General features: G+C 41.1%; 2 protein-coding genes across 2 annotated transcripts; both read left to right on the top strand.

Annotated features, from left to right (window-relative positions):
• The first annotated feature begins 16,329 nt into the window (after positions 1-16,329).
• LOC122322986 (extracellular calcium-sensing receptor-like) lies at positions 16,330-20,594 on the top strand. Its single transcript, XM_043216601.1, has 4 exons — positions 16,330-16,499; positions 16,600-16,786; positions 16,836-17,138; positions 19,254-20,594. The coding sequence occupies exons 1-4, from the start codon at positions 16,330-16,332 to the stop codon at positions 20,100-20,102; spliced, it is 1,509 nt and encodes a 502-aa protein (XP_043072536.1). The 3' UTR covers positions 20,103-20,594.
• A 222-nt stretch (positions 20,595-20,816) lies between these two features.
• LOC122323212 (extracellular calcium-sensing receptor-like) lies at positions 20,817-22,717 on the top strand. Its single transcript, XM_043216905.1, has one exon. It carries the CDS (start codon positions 21,199-21,201, stop codon positions 22,015-22,017), a length of 819 nt encoding a protein of 272 aa, XP_043072840.1. The 5' UTR covers positions 20,817-21,198; the 3' UTR covers positions 22,018-22,717.
• The last annotated feature ends 2,551 nt before the right edge of the window (positions 22,718-25,268 follow it).

Below are 25,268 nucleotides of genomic sequence, written 5' to 3'. Positions count from 1 at the left end.
GTCATCAATTCTTAAACAGAGGTAATCAAATTTAGATACTTTTTGGAGGTGGCTTGCTAATTCAATAGAAATTGAAAAAAATATTTTTTTGTTTTGTTCCATAGGAACCTTTCCCATTAGTAATATTTGTTGCTGTATTATTTCATGAAATAAAATAAATGATTTTTAATTACACATCCTTCTCTGATCGTCTTTTATGTTGCAACCTGGAACGAGAGGGGGCTTAACATAAAACTAGGCATTCGTCCTGGATTTCAACATGTATAAGAAATACATTGTGTTTTAGTGTGTTCAACTTTGTAAATGAGGAGACTTCAAGTAGTTAGAGTGTCCTCAGCTAGGTTTTTAATCCATCCATTGAGGCGCTACTTGTTATTTTTAGTTTGTTATTTTATATAAATAGCCTTTGTGTTTCACTTGTGCTTAGTCAGTTTTTAAATGTTTATGATGTCTTTCTGCTCTTTGTTTTTCTTGTGTCTTGGTTCTTTGTTTGCAGCTAACTGTAGTAATCCAGTGAGATTTTTTATTTGTACAGCAGCCAGTCTGGAATAAAATGTATAAAAACAATGGTTCCCTTTCAGTCGGTCACTCCGAGTCACGTCGGATGACTGACGAATTGGGATCTCGCTTCGAAAGACCAATCTACTTTGAGTGTATCTAAACGAGCCAATTGAAGATTGGCATGCGCTAATTGCATCCAGCTGCCGCTGATTACAGCGTGGGTATAAATAAGCAGCAGGTGCAACGCATATTCAGCTTTGCGCTTTGGAGCCGAGCGTGACTGTTCTGTTCCAAAGACGATCTACTAGTGTTGGAGTATGGCGTTTCAGCGGAGGTCGTTTTCCTGCGTCGACTGGATTGCCACAATCAGCCTGCACTACCCCCCTGTTTGTGTGCAAAACGGCCACTACGGTGGTCCAGGAATGACATCTGTGGCTGTGTCTGGTTGAAATGCACGAGGTAGACAAGACATGTTCCTTGAATGCCTCCATGTCCCTAGACTGGCCTCTTCGGCGACGCAGACTTTGCCAAGCAGTTCTCCACTGCCCAGAAGCAGACTGAGGTAATTAGAAAAAAGAAACATCCTGCCTCGGCGTGCAGCTGCTGCCTCCACCTAACCGCCGACGGCCCGCCTCAGCCAGCTCGTCGCTGAGGCTGCCCCCTGTTGCCACCAACGCAGCAGCCCCCATCTAGGCAGCGCCGTGGAGCTGGCAGCAGGGCAGTTTCCCAGCCTATCCAGGCTCCTGCCAAACCTGGAGGAAAGCGCAGGTGCAAGAGGCCCTCAGACGGGCGATCTGGGGATGGAGGGAGCTGCTCTGCCGGGTCTTGTTCACCGCTGACCTCATGGTCAGTGCTACCCAAAACCTCGACAAGGGCAGTTTCCTTTGTCTCTGGGTCCCCAGGGACAGCGAGGAGTCGAGCGGGCCAGTTCCGCACCTCACTCGCTCTTCTTGGGGTGGGCGTGGCAACATGGCATTTACCGGGCTCAAATAACACCGACCTGTCGCCAAACCTTCACCCCGTGGTCAGACCTCTCGTTCCTTCGGGCCGGAGTGCCCCAGGAGCAGGTCTCTAGGTATGCTGTGGTTTCATGGATGACTCCACCACCGGCTGAGGGGCCATGTACAATGGGCATGCAGTGTCAGGGGTTTGGACGGGCCCTCAACTGCAATGGCACATCAACTGCCTAGAGTTGCTGGCAGTACATCTCGCCCTACGCCATCTCAAGAACCGCCTTCGAGGCCAGTATGTACTAGTCTGCACGAACAACATACTGACCATTGCGTACATCAACCAACAAGGTGGTCTACGCTCCCGTCATATCTTTCCCCCAGTGAGCCTATGCTTTGAAGTGGAGCCTGTTCATCGAGTGATGTTCTTCTCACGGTGAAGACCCCCGGAATTGCCCTATCAGAGTCGTGCTTACCTTCTTGCAGCAAGGGTTGGAGCGAAGGCTGTCTCCCTCCACCCTTAAAATCTACATGGCTGCGATCACTGCAAATCATGACCCCATAGACGGGAGGTCTGTGGGTAAGCATGACCTGATCATCAGGTTCCTGAAAGGGGCCAGGAGGTTGAATCCTCCACGGCCCCCTACAGTACCCTCTTGGGACCTGTCTGTAGTGCTGACAGCACTGCAGCAGGCTCCGTTTGAACCTTTGCCAGCAGTTGGGCTAAAGCTCTTATCTATGAAGACATTGCTCCTGCTCACATTGGCCTCCATCAAAAGGGTAGGGGACCTGCAGGCTTTTTCGGTCAATGATTCGTGCCTACAGTTTGGGCCCGCAGATTCCCAGGTAACACTGAGGCCACGGCCCGGCTACAAGCTCAAGGTTCCCACTACCCCCTTCCAAGACCAAGTGGTGAACCTTCAAGCACTGCCCCTGGAGGAGGCAGACCCAGCCACTGACATTGCTTGTTCCGTCCAAGCACTAAGATGCTACGTTGACCAGACACAAAGCTTCAGGACCTCAGACCAGCTCTTGTTTGTCACGGAGGCCAGAAGAAGGGGAGTGCCGTTTCCAAGCAGAGGATGACTCACTGAATAGTGGACGCCATTACCCTGGCCTACCAAGCACAGAGTATGCCCTGCGCCCTTAGGTTGTGGGCACACTCAACAAGAAGTGTTGCATCATCCTGAGCGTTGGCTCGTGGTGCCTCGCTGACAGATATTTGTAGAGCTGCGGGCTGGGCGACCCCTAACACGTTCGCTAGATTCTGTAGCCTACGTTTGGAACAGGTATTCTCCTGTGTTCTCACCTCAAACGGGTAGAAGCACTGAGAGGCCCGGTTTCGGGTCGGCTTGTTAACCGCTCCAGAGCGTCCATACAGTAGACCCTGTCGAGCTCCTCCATTCCCCTTGGCAGCCAGATGTTGCGGAGCATCTGGCGCCAGGCCCTGAATCCATGAGAACCAGTGAGGGCTGGGAGCCATGTAAAGTACCCCAAGAGGACTTTATGTGTGTATTTCCACGGCATAGCCTTAGAGCCCTGTGTTTCCCCGGCAGACCTTCTGCCCATCTAAGAGGGTTCAATCACCTCCAATTTCCATTAGCGCATGCCAATCTTCAATTGGCTCATTTAGATACACTCGAAGTAGATTGGTCTCTCGAAGCGAGATCCCAATTCGTTGGTCATCCGACGTGACATCTCCGTTCCCTTCTTCAGGGAACGAGGGTTACATACGTAACCGAGACCTTTTACTTTATTTTGATGGCCCCTTTAACACATTGACCATTGACTATAAATAACATTGCACCTACACATCTACTAACACTTATTGGAATGTTAGTAGAGTATTATTCGACTGGTAGGGTTATGGTTAGAATAAGTTGACATCTATTTGCGAAGTTACTTGTAGTTAGTAGTGTAAGATTATACTCTTTTATTTAATTATGATAATTATGAATTATCACTTGAATTCGCTCTTAATTCAAGTTTGGGGAATTGAATCTTAAAAGATTCATGTTAGTATGTAATTCAAATATACCTTTAAATCACCTAAACGTCCAGCGTTTTAGGGCAATTTAAATGTATGTTACCAATATGAATTTACTCTGTGATCAGCAAAATAAATTGGACTTTCCTCTTTTATCTGATTTTAACTTTACCTTGAGCAGGTAGCAACGGATCTGGGCATGAGTTTGACTTTCCGGTCACATAACACACAAACGAGAATTCGTAATAATGAAACAAAATTTATTAAACAGTACCTACTAATTGACAAGACTATACTGAGAAGACTAAACATACACACACACACACACACACATACACATACATTCATACACACATTCACGGGTTGGAAGGGAAGATGGATAATTGTCTGTCCAAAGTCTGTTAGCTAGTTCTGAGATCGCACTAAGAGCACCAACAAAGCAAAGTTAGGGTTTAGCTTTGCTTATATGTGTCTGCGCCGATTCAGTAAAAGATGGAAAGGTAGTTTTACCACTCGGCTTGTCTGGGGAAATCCCGGCGTGCTGATTGGTCAGGCTCGTCCGTGGGATGACGTGGTCGGGCTTTCCCGGGCCGTTTGAATGAAGTCTCTCTAGCTTGGTGGTTCGCTTTGGATGAAAGGGCAGTGAGTGTCCGTGGAGTGATGTAACGGAGCGGACCGGAGTCGAGGGTATCGGGTCGTTCTTGTTCAGAGTCTTCTAACTTCTCCAAGTTCTGAAGTTTCTCCGTTTCCGTGGCAATTCCTGCAGCGACCCGAGTTCCCCTGCGACTCCCGGTGGTTCCGAAGAAGTTCTTCTCGACTCGACTCCGACTCCGACTCGGCTCGATGAGGGAGCTCTGTTCCTGCGTTTTGAGGTGCAAGTTTTGGGCCGTGCCCTGGGCAGTTGTCCAATCCTGAGGTCGAAGGGGCGTGTCCACGCCTGCTTTCGACTCCGGTTTCGTGCATACTTTATCCCAGTTAGAACTGACATTCTGCACTTCTGTTTCTTATCGAAAGTTTATAAATAGGATACACTGTTGTGCATTTTAACAAACACACCTATTCATTCACCACAATATTGGAAACATCATCAGCTTCAACTTGACACCAAACATGCATTATCTAGCGCTTATGGAACGCTATCTGTTAGTGGATTATTTGAGGATTACACAGCGGTTTCTACATACATCCCAAAACATTTATTGAACAGTCATTTGCAAATGAACCTATATTTGTTTGAAAGGAAGGCATTTAGATTGTTCGTTTAGGAGTTTTATGTGTGTCCTGGCAGTTCCTTTGTTGTAGCGAAAAGGAAAAGGCGTGCTTTTGAGGAATGTGTTTTGGGACAGAGCAAGCCTCCCTGGGGGGGGGTTGAAAGTGTGAGGCTGTCCTGACCACGTTGATTCACCGCGGGAGTCTTATCACCTTTTGACTTGGTGGCTTGGTAGAACTGGTCCCAGGTCAGTGCGCCGAACGGGTTATCGGACTGTCGGCCAGATGTTGCATTTCAATCATCCCAATCTTGACGTGGGTACGTTCGGATTGGCCGAGCTCACTGCAGCGACAGTCTCTTGAAAACGTTTGGCAAACTTTGTGGCGCTCTGCATCGCTCGGCTGACCATCTCGATTGCCTTTATGGTCCGGGGTGCGGAGGATGCGCGGTTTTACGACCTGGTTCTAGAGCGATTCCCCCTTTTATGGTTTGTGTCTGTTCATCAAGGCCCTACAGTAGAATGTTTGTTGGGAGACAGACAGACTATTAATACTCTAATGACAATTAGTTGACGTGTAGGTGCAATGTTAAGTCAAGTCAAGTCAACTTTATTGTCAAATATGCTCTATGTACAACATACAGCACAGATGAAATTCCTTCCCTTCTAACCTTGCAATCATGCAGAATAAGAGATAAAGAAATAAAAACTAAAGTATAATAAAATAATGGTAAAATCTAAAATACAAATATTGCAACATTAAACATTGCATACAGACAAGGCACTTGTTGGAATATTAAATTAAATTAAAGTGAGGTAGTGCGTTGAGGTGCAAGATGTGTAGACCCTGAGATTATGAGCTTATGTGGGGGGCGGGATCACAGTCTGAGGTCTGAGGCCTGAGGCAGGGGCCAGAGGTAGAGGTGAGTGAAGGCAGAGTAGGTAGGGAGTCTCCTGACCGCCTGGTGGATGAAACTGTCCCTGAGCCTGCTGGTTCTAGCTCGGAGACTCCACAGTCTCTTCCCCGACGGCAGCAGGTTGAAGAGGCAGTGAGATGGGTGGGTGGGGTCCCCTGCTATCCTGGTGGCTTTGCGGGTGAGACGGGCGTTAAAAATGTCCAAGAGAGGGGGGAGAGAGACACCAATGATTTTCTCAGCTGCTCTCACGATGCGCTGCAGAGTGTTACGGCAGGACACGGTGCAGGCTCCGTAACACACCGTGATGCAGCTGGACAGAATGCTCTCGATGGTGCCTCTGTAGAAGTTCTGCATGATGGGGTCCACAACAATCTCCTTTGTCTTCTCCACATTCAGGTGGAGATTGTTATCTTTGCACCACATGGCCAGCCTGCTCACTTCACTCCTGTAGGGTGTCTCATTGTTGTTGTTGATAAGACCCACCACAGTCGTGTCATCCGCGAACTTGATGAAGAGGTTAGAGCTGGATGATGGAGTACAGTCATGGGTCAGCAGAGTGAAAAGAAGGGGGCTCAGCACACATCATTGGGGGGCCCCCGTGTTCATGATGATGGAGCTGGAGGAGTTGCTGCCAACCCGAACTGCCTGTGGTCTCCCTGTCAGGAAGTCCAGCAGCCAGTTGCACAGGGAGGTGTTGAGCCCCAGCTAGCCCAGTTTATGGATGAGCTGCTGCGGGATTATGCTGTTGAATGCTGAGCTGAAGTCGATGAACAGCATTCTGACATGTGAGTCTTTGGTTTCCAGGTGGGTGAGTGCTGAGTGGAGGGCAGTGGAGACGGCATCTTCTGTTGATCGGTTAGACCGATATGCAAACTGGTAGGGGTCCAGGGCAGGGGGGAGGACAGACTTGATGTGGTGCATGACTAGCCGCTCAAAGCACTTCATGAGGATGGGAGTGTGTGCGACCGGGCGGTAGTCATTGTAGCAGAAGAGAGATGACTTTTTCGGGACCGGGATGATTGTGGTGGATTTAAGGCACGTGGGGACAACAGCCTGGCTCAGTGAGTTGAAGATGTCCGTGAAGACATCTGTGAGCTCAGCAGCACAGTCTTTCAGAACACGACCAGGGATGTTATCCGGGCCTGTGGCTTTACGAGCATTTGTCCCTCTGAGACAGCACCTCACACTATCAGGGGACAGTATCAACACCTGGTCACCAAGAGAAGGTGGTAGCTTCTGTGCTGGAGTGTTGTTGTCTGCCTCAAAGCGGGCAAAGAAGTTGTTCAGATGGTTCAGCAGAGAGGTGGAGCTATCACAGGTCCGTGGAGGGGGCTTGTAGTCCGTGATGGTTTGGATTCCTCGCCACAGGTTCCTGCTGTCTCTGCTGTCACTGAAACAGTCTGCAATCCTCCTGGAGTACTGTCTCTTGGCCAGTCTGATGCCCCGAGACAGGTTGGCCCTGGCAGTCCTTAGGCCCACCTCGTCCCCAGCTCTGAAGGCAGTGTTCCTGGCCCTCAGGAGCCTTTTGACATCTCCTGTTAGCCAAGGTTTCTGATTGGCCCGTATGGTGATGGTTCTGGTGACAGTGACATCATCCATGCACTTCCTCATGTGGGACGTGACGGTCTCTGTGTACTCCTGGAGGTCAGTGATGTTGTTGTAGGTGGCTGCTTGCTTGAAGACACTCCAGTCTGTGGTGGAGAAGCAGTCCTGGAGTGCCTCTGTAGATCCCTCAGGCCACACACGTAGCTGCTTTGTAGCTGGTTTGGCCACTTTAATCAGTGGCCTGTATGCTGGCATTAGCATAACAGTGGTGTGGTCTGAGGTTCCGGGGTGGGGGAGGGAGAGGGCTTTGTAGGCTCCTCTACAAGCAGTGTAAACATTGTCTAAAATGTTGGTACCTCTTGTGGGAAAGTTGATGTGACCATGGAGTTGTGGAAGCACGCTCTTGGGGTTTGCGTGGTTGAAATCCCCAGCCAGGATGAGAAAGGCATCAGGGTGCGCTGTGTTCTGCTCGCTGATGTGCTGATAGAGTTCGTTCAGTGCCTCACTCCTGTTGTTGCTGGAGCCAGGAGGGATGTAAACTGCCACCAACAATATGGCACTAAATTCCCTCGGCAGGTAGAATGGCCGGCACTTGATGATCATAAGCTCCACCAATGGAGAGCAGTGTTTACAGACCACAACCGCATTACGGCACCAGGCATCATTGATGTAAACACAGAGTCCCCCACCGCGAGTCATCCCCCCCTCGACGAGCGCTCTGTCTGCACGATAGCACGTTAGCCGGGCTAGCTGTATTGCACAGTCCGGAACGCTGTCATTGAGCCATGTCTCCACAAACACAAAGACACAACACTCACTCGCCATCATGGAAGCTGTGCGGAGTAGCCGAATGTAGTCCAGTTTATTGTCCAGTGACCGTACGTTGTACGGACAGTGTCAAATGTGGAGCCTAGGATGTGGAATCTGACTTCACAATTAGATCACTTATTTCGGAAAAAGTGGTTTGTTTAAAAGCAGAGAGTGAGCATGGTAGACTCCTTGTGCAAACAAAAATCTCACTGGATTATTGCAATTAATGTCAAAATGAATGTTTGGAAACACATGAATGTTTGGATCTTAAATGTCATATATGTCTCCAGCCACTCCTTGTGTGGATCATGCTTAATATGGATTGAATTAAATAGTGACAGAATAGTGACAGAATACCCGACCCAAAGAGAAAGTGACAAAACGCATGCAGACATTTTCTTTCCTCCTCCGTTTTTTTTTTCTTTTTGAAAGTGTTTTTTTTTTCCAATGGATATTGCAGCACTATTCACCTCATTAGCCTGCAGACATCTTATGTTTTTGGAGACCAGCTTTCAGTTCTAATGGTGTTTGACAACACTATGCTGAACGCACTGTTCTGGATCCTGGATCGTGGCTAATTACCATCAAGCAAGTTAACCTCGCAGACACCTATGAATCATCACAGTAAGAATCACCCCCAAAGCCGGAGCATTTAGCATCCTACCAGGTGTGAAAGTCGGCTACATCGTTGGATGATTCAGAGGAGTGCTACGGTTTGAAATAAAGCCCGCTATGAAAAAAAGGATACTTTGCTCAAGATAGAGAATAAAAACCATCCAGCGCTATGCGCCATATAAGTTACAAACAATTAAAATATTATTTCTTTATAGATCATATAGCCACAGCGTGGAAAACAGACAAAATAGAAAATATGACAAAATAGGTGCAGACCTGTAATGGAACTAACTTTATCCTTGCAGTGACGTAATTTGTTTTACTTTTTTGTGAAAAAGGCCTATTGTTGGCTGAGCTCCACCTTGCTGGCAGACTTCTCAATCTTTGCCTCTGCCTTGGTCACTTGAGCCACCGACTTCTCCCTAGCCCTCTGAATACTTGGACTTGCCTTGCCTTGTTCATGTCTGGGCTCCACCACCACCTGCTCGCCACAATAACACACTGGTGTGATGTATTTCTATGATTCTATGCTATGAACTTTAAATATTTCATATACTTTAAAAAAATCCAGCATTTAGTTGATAAAGGATAAGTGCTAATCGCAGTTGTTAAACACACCAGCTTTCTTCTTTTATGAGGAGGTTTGGCGCCACTGCAAATTTGTTTCCATGCAGGAAGTTAAAGAACACACCACACATCTCCTGGAAGTCCTATGACATCGAATTTCATTAAGTGTTTCCGCTTTTGTGTGGTGTATATATCAGACATCTAGCCAACATTTTGTGGCCATGATGTCTGATGGCTGATGGTTGAGACTACCTTCATGGCTGCAGCCTGTGTCCAGTCTGGTTCTTCCTTCTCCAAGTCTAAAATCATGCAGAGATTAATCTGAGTTATGTTTATCTTCTTTATAGCATCCTTGTGAATAATCCTTGTAAATAAAGGGAGGGTCTTCCTTTAGACACATAAAGACATCAAGAGTCTCAACAATAGTGACAAGTAGCATATTAACAGATAAACAGATCTACTAATATTTGCATGCCACAATGCATCATGGGAATCATATATGATTTTTGGATGGTGGCACCCAGAATGCAATTGCAACTTTTTTTTAGATAATGTTTTAGATTTTTTTGATTTATGTTTTAGATGTTAAGGTTCCTACATTGATTCTTAATGTCTGTGAAAATGAGCTTTGTATCTTCTTTTCTTAATCTTTTGGTTAGAGAAACTAATATATATATATACACAGTATGTATATATGTATATATATTGTATATATATGACACTTCTTTTGTAAAATATATATATATATATATATTTATTTATTTTTTTACAATTAAGATTAAACCATATATGGGTGAGACATACTCAGTGCCATGACTCAAATGATGATGGCGTTAAAAAACAACCAACATTGATCATTCATTTATGTCAACAAAAGAAGATCCAACACACTTATGTGGAGCCCAGATGGGTGTCACCTGGGCTATCTAACTGGGGCCCAGCCTGTTTTGTCCTCAGTTTCCATGTTGGCTAAAGGCAGAAAACAGCAGGAGTTGATTGAGTTTGAATGTAGTTGTTATTTGACCTGAATCACTAAAACATGTTTAGATATAACTCCCTTATGTGTATAAATAAGCTGCAATCAACTTTTTATTGATTACATCCACACATCTGAACAACATAAGGACGGGTGAAACATAATTTGACCAATAACTTGGACATACAGACATCAGGACTTAGTGTGAGAATCACAAGAATGGTGACCATCAAAAAGCATGTTGTAGCTAATCAAAGCTCCCGTTATGCATTGCATCATGAATAAATTATGAACTAAATTGCTTAGTAATTTATTTTGTGATGTTCAGAGTTGATTTTTTTTATCTAAATATGCTGTTTGTTAGTTGTTGAGATTCATATGCCGATTCTTGACGTCTGCTTGTGCCTAAATGAAAGGTTTCTATAGAATTTTTGATCGAAACAGCTTGTTTGATGCTTAAAAACACATAAATGAACTCTTGAATTGAAATTAAGCTGTATCAAAACATAACCAACATTCAATGACTCAAATCAAACAACAATTAAAACATCCCGATGATAACGATTCTTAGTTTGTTTAGCTGTTAACTCATCTACTAGAGCCAACCAAACTCCAATATTACATAAAGTTTCAAGGGTGAAGAGCCTCACTAAATAAACACTTCAAATCTCATGAAATTTGGCACAAAGTGACTGAAATGCCACTTTCATTCCCAGACATAATACCCTCACCTTTTACTAATTTCCCTGCTTATTGTGTACTGTATCAAAATGCTTTTACTTGGATATTTTATAATCTAAAGCATTACCAAGGCAGTTGGTATACCTATACCAGGGCTGTCCAAACTCCTGGAGGGCCAGTGTCCTGTTCAGTTAATTTGAGCTTTTATTGAAATAGTTTTTTTTTTTGTTCTTCAATGTCTAAAACTAGTGAAAACAGTTAAAACAAAGGCCCAAGCAGTCAACAAAGTAATTAACCTTTAGATACTTTAACCTCTAATGCAAAGTAACTGTACTGGCCAAAACAAATAGATTAGTCTTGAGGGTAGAGGGATTGTTTGTGAGCCTTTAAACAACAACAAAATCTGTTAACAAAATGTTTTTGTTTCATAATTTACTCTTTGTTCGCCCAGGGTTATGATTTAATTGGATGTGAAAGGTTCAAAGCAGTGATGTGGTATAACCAGTCAAGCCTTTAGGGAAACGAATCAGCTCTACTTATCCAATTTGTCACTGGCCTAAGGGTGTAGGACAGGTGTACGGCAGCTTCTTAGACATGTCCTGACAAGTGAGTGTTTCCTTCTCAGGCAAGGAAATAAGATCCCAAGGTGTCATTATAGAAAAACAACATTATTTGTATCATTGCATTTTGAGTGATTAGGTATGAACAGAAGCTGTCTTCAGGTGTTTGGAGATTTGTTCTTTTGAAAAACATTTAATGTTTAGGAGCTTCTGTGAGAGTTACAATTAATGTGCATGGCTCGATTAACAAACAAATAAAAAGTAACTCAGCAACTTTAAAACAATTTCTCTAATCTTTTTATTTAGTTTAGTTTAGTAAAACTAAATATAACAAAATTAAATGCAGTGGACAAATGTTATAAGTAAGCAACAGACAGTTTGATTGTCAGTTTATTGATTGTTGAGCGTAAAAAAACAGCTTAGACTGACACATTATTTACATTATTTATAAATGCTCATATGTACAAAAAAATAAGTATGATACACACACTCACACACAAACATATAATTAAATACAACACGCACACACACACACACACACACACACACACACATATATATATATTGTGTGTGTGTGTGTGTGTGTGTGTGTGCGCGTGTGCGTGTTGTATTACTTTTTATTCATATTTGTTAAAAGTATTAGTCTTCTATCAGAGTGATATAAGTGATCATGGTTTTATTGTGGTGACATTGCCTCTCATTTTATTTTGTTGGTTTCAATCTTGGTTTATAAATCAGTAGATGGCGCTGGAGACCAGAATAGTAGGCTTCCACTGCCAGTGACAGTACATAAGTATATTTCTGTACTCAAATCAGACTATAAAACAAGTATGAGTACTTGTAAAAGGATTTGTCTTTTTATTTCATTTTAATGCCTAAGTGGAATGTTTTAATGAATGTAACTAAAAAAATTACTTTTTACCATACCGCATCATGTTTCATTTAGAAATTGTTTTAATTTAAATCTACCATTTGAATCTACTACACTGCGGTTCAGAAAGCTTTTCATTTGATTCTGATGCCATTCATTCTAATACATTCAGTGTGTTAATCCAACTGACCCAGATATAAATGGTTGTTCAGAAAACTATTTTCACATGTTCAAGTTCAGGAGGTTTGATTATCATGAATTATCATTTTGATCATGACAATGACATATGTGAAACAGAAAAGTGTTGGTAGATTTGAAGATGTTAGAGCATATTATTAATGTTATGTTAGAGACATTATTCAGTATAGTTATGACAGTTGTTTAAAATTCATGCAAAGTCTGTGTGGGCATTTGTCCTTCATAGAGCAGAATACGCTGCAAGAGAGAAACTAATCATTGGCTTTATGGCCAAGAGTCCCATCAAATAAGTGAAATGAGCGCTAAAGTAATTAGGTATCATAAGGATGTATGCAAAAGGCAGAAAACTGCTGTACTGAATGAAGTCTCAGGCTTCTTGTGGTAATTATGACTCGCCATGTCTTACGCAAGCTAAAAAAATAAGGTTTCAGTTATACTGTAAGAACATATGGTCAAGAAAGGCAGATTGTTGGGTGGATATTCCCTAGAGTAGCACTAAAAACATGTGTCTATATGCTATATATATATATATATATATATATATATATATATATATATATATATATATATATATATATATTATATATTAATGAAGTTGTCAGTATTGTCACAGTTTAAGATTCTGACCTCTGTCTTGTAGATACATGTAATATGGACACGTGATTACATGTCTGAAAGCTTAGCAAATTTCTGGACTGTTAATGTGGACGAACATAACACAAAGCCTTCAACAGGTAACAACCTGCAAAAACAGACTGACGTAAATCTCCAGTGGCTTGTACTCACCTGAGAGCAAATTTGATCAGTCTTCACAAACATGTAAAAAAACAACAACAACTACAAAAAAAACCTCTTTTAATTAAAGCACAGCTGGAAGCTACACTATCAGTGTCATAAACATCGAAATGAACAGCAAATGCAGTAAACAAAATTCATGATGCAACTTTTTGTAACATCAAATGAAGTAATTAAATTTTGTTTACCTTATATCTTTGAAATGTAATGTATTATTACAATGCATTAACATACCTAAATTAGGTAAATTTCATTGTAAAAGATTAAGTTGTTTAAAAACCAAGAATGGATGTGTAAAGGGTTTAATTATTAGCAAAATTATTACATATTATTTGCACATTTCTTGCTGATAATAAATCACCATATTACAGTGATTTCTGAAGAATCATGCAACACTGAAGACTGGATAAATGCCTTGAATAATGACTGATGAAAAAAAAAGCTTTTCATCAGAGGAATATACCATAAACCAAATAAAACATAAAGCAATCCACATTGTGGGAAGTGCTACAGATAAAGTAATCAGTTCAGGAACAAAACATTTGAAGAATGCAGGTTCAGGGATACTAGCTGCATGTGCTGATACTAATGATGGATCCCTTAGGTTGGATACCAGACTGGGATACTGAAAAACTGACCTTGAAGATACAGGTGCAAGAGACAGGAAGTGATTAAAATCTAGACAATATAGTGGTTGCCAAGAACAAGCAGGACAGTTGTGGGCAAAAACCATTAAAAATTAAAAATTCAATTTCAATCAACAGGAACAGATATAACTTATGTTCACTCCAACATAGTCAAACAAACTAACTCAAGATAAAGAAAAATAACTGCGATAAAAAAAACTGCCCTGCTAACAAAGTCAAAAAAATGGAAGAACTAAACTCAGCCCTGACAAACTATAGACTAACCCCAAATATGAATAACCTCTAGATTTAACCTCTAGATATCCATGTAGATTAGATTAGATTAGATTCAACTTTATTGTCATTACACATGTACAAGTACAAAGTAACGAAATGCAGTTTAGGTCTAACCAGGAGTGCAATAAGCAGCAAGTGCAGGATACAGGTACAATATAAATTACACAAATAAAGTGCACATATAGGTAATATGTACAGAAGATAAATGTGTGATAAACAATTTACAGGTGTTTATGTACAAACAGGATATTCGGGATATGTGTATACAAATTTACAAGAGTATGTGCAAAGGATATGTACATACATTTACAATATGTTTATGTACAGTGGAGTGCGATGAATGTTAAACAGTGCATTGTATATTTTTTATTTTTATTTTATTTTAATGGGGTGGGGATGGGGGTGGGTGGGGCAGAAGTCTGTGGGGGTAGAATTCAGTAGTGAGATAGCTCTGGTAAAAAAGCTGTTTCTTAGTCTACTTGTTCTAGTCCGGGGGAATCTGAATCGCCTGCCGGATGGCAGGAGGGAAAACAGTTTGTGGGCAGGGTGAGAGGAGTCCTTAAGAATCGACGCAAACAGTGTCTCTTCTGGATCTCCTCAATGGATGGAAGTGGAGTTCCTGTGATGCGCTGGGCAATTTTCACCACCCGCTGCAGTGCCTTACGCTCAGCAACAGAGCAGCTCCCATACCAGACTGTGACACAGTTCGTTAGGATGCTCTCTGTTGTACAGCGATAGAAGTTCACCAGGATGGCTGAGGACAGCTGGTTCTTCTTAAGTTTCCTCAGGAAGAAAAGACGCTGGTGAGCCTTCTTGACCAGGCTGGAGGTGTTGGTGGTCCAGGACAGATCTTCCGAGATGTGGGTTCCCGGGAACTTGATGCATGGGACTGGCTCAACAGCAATCCCATTGATGTGGATGGGATCATGTGTGCCTCTTCTCACCTTCCTGAAGTCCACAATGTTTTGTAGCTTCTACAAAACAAAAAAATAAAGGTGATATCTTACCAGTCACACACACATCTTATCAGTAGCTAACACAATACAAGCAATTAGCTAAATCAAAATACAAAACAAATATAACAGCTAAATGAAATGAAATGAAGGATCCCCCTCAGAGTTAGAACAATGATGGTACAGTCCAATATCCTCTGGCACAGTACAAGTTATGGACCTGAAGTAGTGCCTCTCCATTTGATTAGTGACACTTGAAATATGCTGTTCATTCCATGGACCAGAGAATGTAGGACTCAGCTACAGACATAGAAACATGAGAAATGTGCACCCATCTATGTTCAATAATCTTTTAAAAAGATAAACCGTGAATAGACTTGACTCATGGAAATCAACTGTGATTTTACTGGACTCATGAAGATCAGCTGTGACTTCACTGGACTCATGAATGGCAGTAGTGACATGATGGGGTTTTAGAGTGGCTGCCATTTTGCAAATGGGCGCTACTGTCTGCATTTGCCGCATAATTCAAAACAGGAAGCCAAAGGGAAAAATACATGGCAGACCAATGATCAGGAAACAGGCAATAGAATAGGAATAGTGTCATGATTGAGGGGTCTGAGGCGTGCGGATCCATTCGCAGGCTTTTATTGGGCATGGTCAAAGAAGGCAGGCGTCAAATCACAGCAAACAGGAGTGTAAGAGGCAAGGCAACAACAAAATCCAAAAACAGGCAGAGGTCGGGTCAGGCAGCAAACAATCAGAGTATCAAAAGACAGGCAGGGTCAAAACCAAAGAATCTATAACTCGGAAAACACAAGGAAACTCGGAACGACAATCCAATAACAAACTAACAATACAACCTGCAGGTGAGGGGCCTGCTACAGCATTTGTAGTGTTTTAACTGGAAGTAGCAGCAGAGGGAGTGATCACAGATCACCCAGAGGTAAGAGCTCCCTCTGCTGGCTTGGTGACAAATAGACTGACTTTTAGACAATAAGAAAAGGCTCTGTAAAACTCACACAGCAACAAACGCTAAGCAATACTTATCAATCTGATTAGGAGCTGAGTGTGTGTTAAATAGTGTGTGTGATTGGTCACAGCTGTGTGTGCAATTAGTGCAATGAATAATGGTAAATGTAGCCCAGGTGCAACAGACTGTATAGTATGAAAGTTAATATGATTGAAGGGTGTCTGGTGGGTGGATAGCCACGGACAGGATTTGTGGCAGTATGTATTATTATTATTTTTTCTTTATTTTAGCAGGGAAACATGTTCTTAAAGCACATAAGAAAGAAGGAAAAGAAAGGTAGGGACCTGAGAGCTGGCAAACAGAGTTCAAGGGGGAGACAAAGGAAGGAAGAGCCAGGGAAGAGACAGGAGGGATGTGAAGCAGAAGGAGACCAGCAGGACCCAGACCATGGTCATGATAGTGGCCCACGGTTGGGCTGACTCCACTCCAGGGTGACGCAGTCAGGGTGACTCTGAGGATCTGGAGGGCCAATGTGGAGCAGATGACTCAGGCAACCAATGCTGAAATAGGAATCATATGGAGATCCAGAAGGCCAATGTGGAGCTGGAGCGATCGAGGAGTGATGTGACAGGCCAAGGTGAAGCCAGAGGGACAAGGGAGCTCTGCAGAGATTGTGGACTGATGGGCCACAGTAAAGAGGAGGGAGCTAGGGGCCGACAGTCTGGGACTCAAAGGCTGGAAGCAGAGAGGAAGGATGTTCCAACATTGATGTTAATGAAGACTGGCTGACCTGTGGTAAATCTAGCATGCAGATGATGTGCTGAGGGTAAGCAGAGGGGCTGACAGGAGCCAGCAGTGGAAGAGACAGAAACGGGCTGGAGGGCAGGCATTTGAGATTCTCCTTTGGCCTGAAATCATGAGGGTGATCTTGAAGGCTCTGTTGCCGGCTCTCACACCTGGTCTGATGTCATGGGCTCTAGCTTCAAGGCGGCACTCGGCTTTGTCGCACTCCTCTGCGATTGCGCGTCTGTCAGCAGTGGGCTCTGGCTGTAGCTCTGTACAGTGCGGAGATGGTGGGCTGGGATCGAGATCATACGTAGCTGTCCAGGTATGACAATGGGGAAAACAACAAGAAACAAAATGTGGGTATACACGCCACTACTGTCTTGGTCTGGTCTTCTGTCAAGGTACGGTCTGGTAAGGAGCGCACAAAGAAAAAGTTCAAAAAAAGTATTTTAATAAATCCACAGTGCATTCCAACATAAAGGGAAGTAGCAAAATACACAAAACGTGGACAAGACCGGAGAAACTAACACAGAGTCCAACTTATAAGGGGAAGGTAATGACGTTAATTAATGAGACACAACTGAACAGAATGAACACAATCAGAAAATGACAGAAACTATGACACACACAGAGCACATAGAGAATGAAAACAACAACAACAGGAATGTTCAGAACTGTCACACATATATTTCATATCTGTAATAAAAAGCTGGCCTGCAGAAGTTTTTTGTACAGCTGGAAACCATCTTTCAAACATCCCTTTTTCTGAGACACCTTGGCTGAAAGATGTGTTTTTTATCAATTGATTAATAGACTGATTTATTGATCACATTTATTAGAATATATTAGAATATGAGTGGGTCAGGTTTACTCAAAATTGCAACCCATTTTGTCAACCCATTTCCCAGTGGCATATATGTATACCATTTCATGAATGAGAAACGCAAGTGTAAAAAATACGCTAAATTGTCCTGCGAGTCAATGTTATGATTAACAATGATACAATATCTGATAAGGCAATGACAAAATAGAGTTGTGCATTAAGTGATGCAGAGTAAATTCAGAGTAACAAACCTAAGCACCGACAAGTCTGTGTTAGCTGAATATAATTATGAATATAGCTTCTATGGTTAAAAATTAATACTTAATGTATTATTATTTAATTATTATACTATTTACAATTAACTGATTAATTTATACTTCAGTACAGTGAAAGTACAAGAAATTGTATAATAGTCATTTTACAATAAATCTAAATGCAAGATGTAACAAGATGTTACAGTGCCTTATTATGCTTTATTCCAGAATTATGTTTTACTGATAAAGTGTTATCACAAAATAAGACTGTTTAGTTGAGCTATCTTGCAATTATTATTCAGTAAATGCAAGTTAAAATGTCGCCAACTGGTTAAAACCTGAAGTGGCGATGAGGTCTTAAAAGTTATTAAATTTACTGTATGTAGCCTGTTTAGTGATATATTGTTTTAACTGACACATTTCCATTTTATATTTCAGATACCATTTTCTAATTTGTGTCCAAAGGACTCTTAAAAGTATAAAATACATTTGAATTGTACACTGTCTATAGGAAAGATTACATCATTCTTCAAATATTGGAAACAGAACCTTTTTTTCACCTATTCTTTTCTGTGTCCAGTGGGATCATTAACTGTAAACTATGTATATTAATGATGTCTACAAAAGTACAAACCATGCATCATATCTCTGGCATTTGGAAGATGCATGTGAGATCAATCAGTAGGATGCTAATCATTCTTTACATACTACTATTTTTTTTATTTTGTATTCATACAAAGGAGGAAAAGACAGTATGTAATTTGATGGGAGAATCCAAATACCCGCTGCTGTCTAAAAATGGAGATTTTATAATTGGAACACTTTTCGCAATTCACAGTAAAGAAACGTTACCATCATTTGAGTTTAGACAAAAACCTCAACACCTCTTTTGTTCCAGGTATTTTGCACTGGAAAGAAGATGCATTTAATGAAAACAGATTTGATATATATATATATATATATATATATATATATATATATATATATTGCATACATTATACCATAAGAAAACTGTGTGGACTAATGCAGAACTGATTAAATATCTTCGCAGTGTGAACCTAATCGATTTTCGAATGGCTCAAACAATGATATTTGCCATTGAAGAGATTAACACAAATGAAAGTTTGCTTCCAAATGTATCTATTGGCTACAGAATTTATGATACCTGTGGTTCAAGACTGTCTTCTATGAGTGCAACTATGGCATTGATGAATGGTCAGGAGTTTGCAGCAGCAGACAGATGCAATGGACAGTCTCCTATACATGCTATCATAGGAGAAACAGAGTCTTCTGCCACAGTGATTCTGTCCAGAACTACAGGACCTTTTAAAATTCCAGTGGTAAGGATCTATAATAGTAGAAGTTTGATCATGGTGATACTAAACTGATTACTGATGTACTGTTTTTTTTCCCCTTCTGCTTTAAGATAAGTCCCTCAGCTACATGTGAATGTCTTAGTAATAGGAAAGATTACCCATCATTCTTCAGAACTATTGCTAGTGACTACCACCAGAGCAGAGCACTTGCATACATAGTCAAGCACTTTGGCTGGTCTTGGGTTGGAGCTGTGAACAGTGACAATGACTATGGAAACAATGGAATGGCTATTTTTCTGAAAACGGCCCAGGAGGAGGGAATTTGTGTTGAGTACTCTGTGAAATTCCATCGGACAGAGCCTGAAAAGCTCCAAAAAGTGGTAGAGACAATAAAAAAGGGCACTGCAAAAGTAATTATTGCATTTCTTTCTCAAGTTGAGATGGGAAATCTGTTTGATCAGCTAAGTACTAAGAACATTACAAATGTCCAAATGATTGGAGTGGAGGCTTGGATAACTTCAGAAAGTTTGATGATTCCAAACAGTTTTCATGTTCTGGGAGGATCCCTGGGGTTTGCAGTGAAGAAAGTTGATATTGAAGGGTTTGCAGATTATGTTACAAAAAGATTCTGGCACACAGCCTTCCCATGCTTACAGAAGGAGGAGAATCCATCTGAATATGGAATAGATTGCAGCAGATATCAGGATCTGCTTGTGCTGAAAAATTACAATGAAGATGTAACTGAACAAAGATACTCAAGTAATGTCTACAAAGCAGTTTATGCTGTAGCATATTCACTACACAGTTTGCTCCAGTGCACAAGCAATGGAGGCTGTGAAAAAAGTATGACAATACAACCACAGCAGGTAAAACGTGGTATAAAAATACAGTGACCAGACATGACACTTCCAGGGACATGTTCTGCAAAGGATTTTTTAAACAGCCTAAAAAATTACAAAGATGTTGAACTAGGAACACTTCGAACTTAGCAAAATCAGGTCCTGCATACAGTTTAGCAGTTATACCGCACAGGGCAAAGAGTGAAAATTTTGTTATTTTAGACTATTTAGAAATCCTGGGCAGAATGTGCCCCAGGAAGTGGCATATCTGGTCACCTTATATAAAAAGAAGAGCAAAAGGATGAACTTTTTGTTTTTCACTAGGTGGTTGAGGCTCTGAAGACAATAAATTCCACAGTAAAGACAGGAGACCATGTGTGGTTTGACAGCAGTGGTGCAGTTGTAGCACAATATGAAGTTGTGAACTGGCAGCAGGACCTAAATGGATCAATCCAGTTCAAGCCAGTGGGATACTATGATGCTTCACTACCTCCTGACCAACGCTTTGTGCTCAACACGGAAAACATAGTTTGGGCAGGAGGACAGTTGGAGGACAGTTAGTCATTGTAAATAGTTGTATAATACATTTTTATATAGAATATAGATTTATATAGATTTCAGTACTTCACAGAGATTTAAATAAATGAATGAATTAATGCAAAATGTTGAAAAAATTAAAAACATTTTTTAAAAAAAATTAAACATTTATCTTCATTTTACATAGACCATGTGATACTGCATGTGTAATTTATTTTACATTGTAGAAGCCAAGGTCTGTGTGCAGTGAGAGCTGTCCTCCAGGAACTAGGAAGGCTGCACAGAAAGGAAGACCTGTCTGCTGTTATGACTGTATTCCATGTGCAGAAGGAGAAATCAGTAATGAGACAGGTAATCTACAGCCCATCTCAATGGTTCAGAGAAAACTGGTTAGTTGTTTTGTTTGTGTTTTCCTTCTATTGTTAAGGATGCAGGGTCTTATCAAGAGACTTTACGAATAAAGTAATTTTCCCCTTTGTCTCTAACTACAGTGAACATCACTTCCTTTCCAGATTCAAATAACTGCAGGCAGTGTCCAGGGGAATACTGGTCTAATGCTGAGAAAGATAAATGTGTGTTAAAAGCTATAGAGTTTCTGTCATTTACAGAAAATATGGGTATAGTGCTAATCTTTTTCTCACTATTTGGAGTAGGAATAACTGTTTTGATAGCCATACTGTTTTGCAGCAAAAAGGACACCCCCATAGTAAAAGCCAACAACTCAGAGCTGAGCTTCCTGCTGCTCTTCTCATTGACTCTTTGTTTTCTCTGTTCACTTACTTTCATTGGTCGGCCCACTGAGTGGTCCTGTATGTTGCGTCATACAGCATTTGGGATCACTTTTGTTCTTTGTATCTCCTGTGTTCTGGGGAAAACAATAGTTGTGTTAATGGCCTTCAAGGCTACTCTTCCAGGAAGTAATATCATGAAATATTTTGGTCCTGTACAACAACGACTTAGTGTTCTTGCCTTTACACTTATACAGGTTCTTATATGTGTGCTTTGGTTAACAATATCGCCTCCTTTTTCCTACAAAAACAGGAAATATTATCATGAAAAGATCATTCTTGAGTGCAGTCTGGGTTCTATTATTGGTTTTTCTGCTGTTCTGGGTTATATTGGCCTATTGGCTGTCTTGTGTTTCATTTTGGCTTTTTTAGCTCGCACACTGCCTGATAACTTCAATGAAGCTAAATTCATCACTTTCAGTATGCTCATATTCTGTGCTGTATGGATCACATTTATCCCAGCTTATGTCAGTTCTCCTGGAAAATTTACTGTAGCTGTGGAGATATTTGCCATTTTAGCATCAAGCTTTGGTTTATTATTCTGCATATTTGGACCTAAATGCTATATTATCCTGTTTAAGCCTGAACAAAATACAAAGCAACATGTGATGGGAAAGAATACTTCTAAATCATTGAGATCATGAGAAATACAATAATGTGTAAATTGACTGTATGTGGGTGTGTGTGTGTGTATACAGTATATATATATATATATATATATATATATATATATATATATATATATATATATATATATTTGCATAAAAGATGTTTTTGATGTATCAGGCCATCATCGTGCTTGGATAGACACAGCCTTACAGAGTTTCCCTTCAGTCTTAAACAAACACACCTAAACTACATATATTCTGCATTTACATCTGTATGGGGGTCATAGTTCAGTACTATTTCGGAACAACAGAGAAAAAGACAAGAAGAAAGTTTGCTCGGTTTCTTTTCATTTATTTCGAACAGTCAGTAGTTTACATTACAATGTTTTTCGACCTAGATGTGAAAATATAAGAAATTATATTACATTGTAATGTTATATATAATCTGAAGTACATATACATACAAGGAATAAATTCTGGGCGTCCCTGCTTAGACTGTTTCCCTGCGACCCAGCCCTGGATAAGCGGAAGAAAAAAAAGAAGAAGAAGAAGAAGAATTTTGTCTCTTACTGATATATGTAATAGAAACCCATGTAAGGTGTGTTATTTAAAAAAACGCCAATCGTTTCTGGACAATGGGGGGGGGCACCATTATTTTATGTGCACATTATATTTTGCGTCAATGATGTGAAATGGTTGCACAAGACAAGCGGTGTATGACTTTCCTAGCAACAAGTGTAATAATAGGAAGATACCTGTAAACAAATAAAACTTCCTAAAGAGACGTTTCTTTGTCCTCTTCATTTTAGCTCTGATGCCTTTGATTCTTTTAGTAGACCACAGCTACTGAAAGAGCTTACAAATGCCTGAGACAAGAAATACTATGGCATCCCGTATGTAAACCCACGCTTATTATTATGCTATGGCAATTGAAGGAGTTTCTTATCATGGATATCCCTCGATATCCAGGGCATTTAGACTTCTTGTAAGCAAAACAATCATGATACGGCATTTGGGTTAAGCCTATGCTTATATTCATTGCATCCTTTAAGTTCTTTCATTCGCTGTGGCCATCATATCATGTTTTATTTTCAGAGTTGTGTATTCTGAGTTCTCACTGAGTACAACCATTTATGTCATCAGAATAATCACATACACGCACTCACATATACATATCAGTTCCAGAATTGCAAACTTGACAGTGAAGTTAATAACATACAGTCAACCAAACATCAGCGTTGCCCGCCTCTGTGTCACTGCTGGAATGCTACTGATGTACAAAGCCCTAATTTTTCATAATAGAGCTAGGTTGGTTTGTTTGTTGCTCCGTGTAGCTTCACTCTTCAATTTACCACCTTCTGTTCTCTAGCGATCAAATATAATTTAATTGTCTACATACCGCTGATACTATCAAACTAATCTAACTAATTCGACTGCTGTTAGTCAAAACAAAAGTGGTAGGTGAATCTTCCATAACATACGGTGAGTAAATGGCTTCTCCCTGCACCGCCTGCCACATGTATAGTTTATCCTTCTCTGTTAGTGATCAGGGATTCACATGTGATGAATGCAGGGAAATAGCTAGGCTGACAGAGAAGGTTTTAGAATTAGAGACACGTATCCAAACTTTAATTGAGGACAGTAAGAATGTGAGGGCTGTAGATACTGCTTTGGATGCGACTAGTACAGTGAATCATTTATATTGTTCGGTTCCAGCTTTACAGCTGATGCAGCAGGGAAATTGGGTGACCGTGAGACGCACTAGTCGCGGGTCAAAACACCGCTCTTCCGTTCCGATCAGAACATCAAACAGGTTCTCCCCACTCAGTGACGCACCCACTGAGAAACCTGATCAAAGTGCTCTAGTAATTGGCGATTCTATTGTACGGAACGTGAAAATAGAGACACCAGACACCGTAGTCCAATGCTTACCGGGAGCCAGAGCGTCTGACTTCTTGTCAAATTTAAAAGTGCTGGCTAATGCTAAATGTAAATTCCGTAAGATTGTTATTCACGTCATCGCTAATGATGTTCGACTTCGCCAGTCGGAGATCACTAAAAATAATATTAAAGAGGTGTGTGAATTTGTGTACAATGTCGGACAATGTAATATGCTCTGGTCCCCTCCCTGCTTACCGGGGTGATAAGATTTACAGCGGACTGCTGCGTCTCAATGGCTGGATGTCTAAGTGGTGCCCGCAGAACAACATAGGCTTTATAGACAATTGGATGAGTTTCTGGGGCAGACCTGACCTGTTGAAAAGAGATGGTCTTCATCCCTCCTGGGGTGGTGCCGCTCTTCTATCTAGAAATATGGCTTATAGTATTAGAGCTCCAACATGACTAACTAGTGCCCAGGTCAGGAAGCACCTAAACCGACCGTCTGCTAGCTGCCTCACGTCACAGAAGGCAGTTAATTTTCAACACATAGAGACTCTTTCACCTAGATATCACACTATAGAGACTGTGTCTGTTCCCCGAATTTGAATATGCAGAGAACGTCCAAACCTAATCAAAAGCAATAATTTAATTAATGTCCAACAAATTAAAACTACCTATAATTCAAATAAGCAAACAATAAAAATTGGCTTGCTGAAAATTAGATCACTTTCCACAAAAGCACTATATATATATGATTTGATCAAAGATCAGAACCTAGATTTGCTTTGTTTGACAGAAACCTGGCTAAAACCAGATGAATATATTCACTCTAAATGAATCTACCCCCCAAAATTATTGCTATAAATATGAGCCACGTTTAAAAGTTAAAGGGGGAGGTGTTGCTACAATTTATAACAATATTCTTAGTACTTCTCAGAGGGCAGGCTTTAAGTATAACTCATTTGAAGTTTTGGTGCTGCATATAACATTATCTACAGAATCATGTGCTAGTGATAAATCTTCTGTCATGTTTGTACTGGCTACTGTATACAGGCCACCAGGGCACAGCACAGATTTCATCAAAGAATTTGCTGATTTTCTAACTGAGTTAGTACTGGCCACATATAAAGTCTTAATTGTTGGCGATTTTAATATCCATTTTGATAATGAAAAAGACTCATTAGGATCAGCTTTCTTAGACATTCTGAACTCCATTGGGGTTAGACAATATGTCTCTGGACCTACTCATTGTCAAAATCATACTCTAGATCTAATACTGTCACATGGAATGGATGTTAAAATGGTTGAAGTACTGCAGCAAAGTGATGACATTTCAGATCACTATCTAGTCTTGTGTGAACTCTGTATAGTTAAACCTGTAAACTCTGCACCTTATTACAAGTATG

Source organism: Puntigrus tetrazona, chromosome 18, assembly GCF_018831695.1.
Source record: "Puntigrus tetrazona isolate hp1 chromosome 18, ASM1883169v1, whole genome shotgun sequence".
Lineage (NCBI taxonomy): Eukaryota > Metazoa > Chordata > Actinopteri > Cypriniformes > Cyprinidae > Puntigrus > Puntigrus tetrazona.
This window is presented reverse-complemented; position numbering and strand designations above follow the sequence as displayed.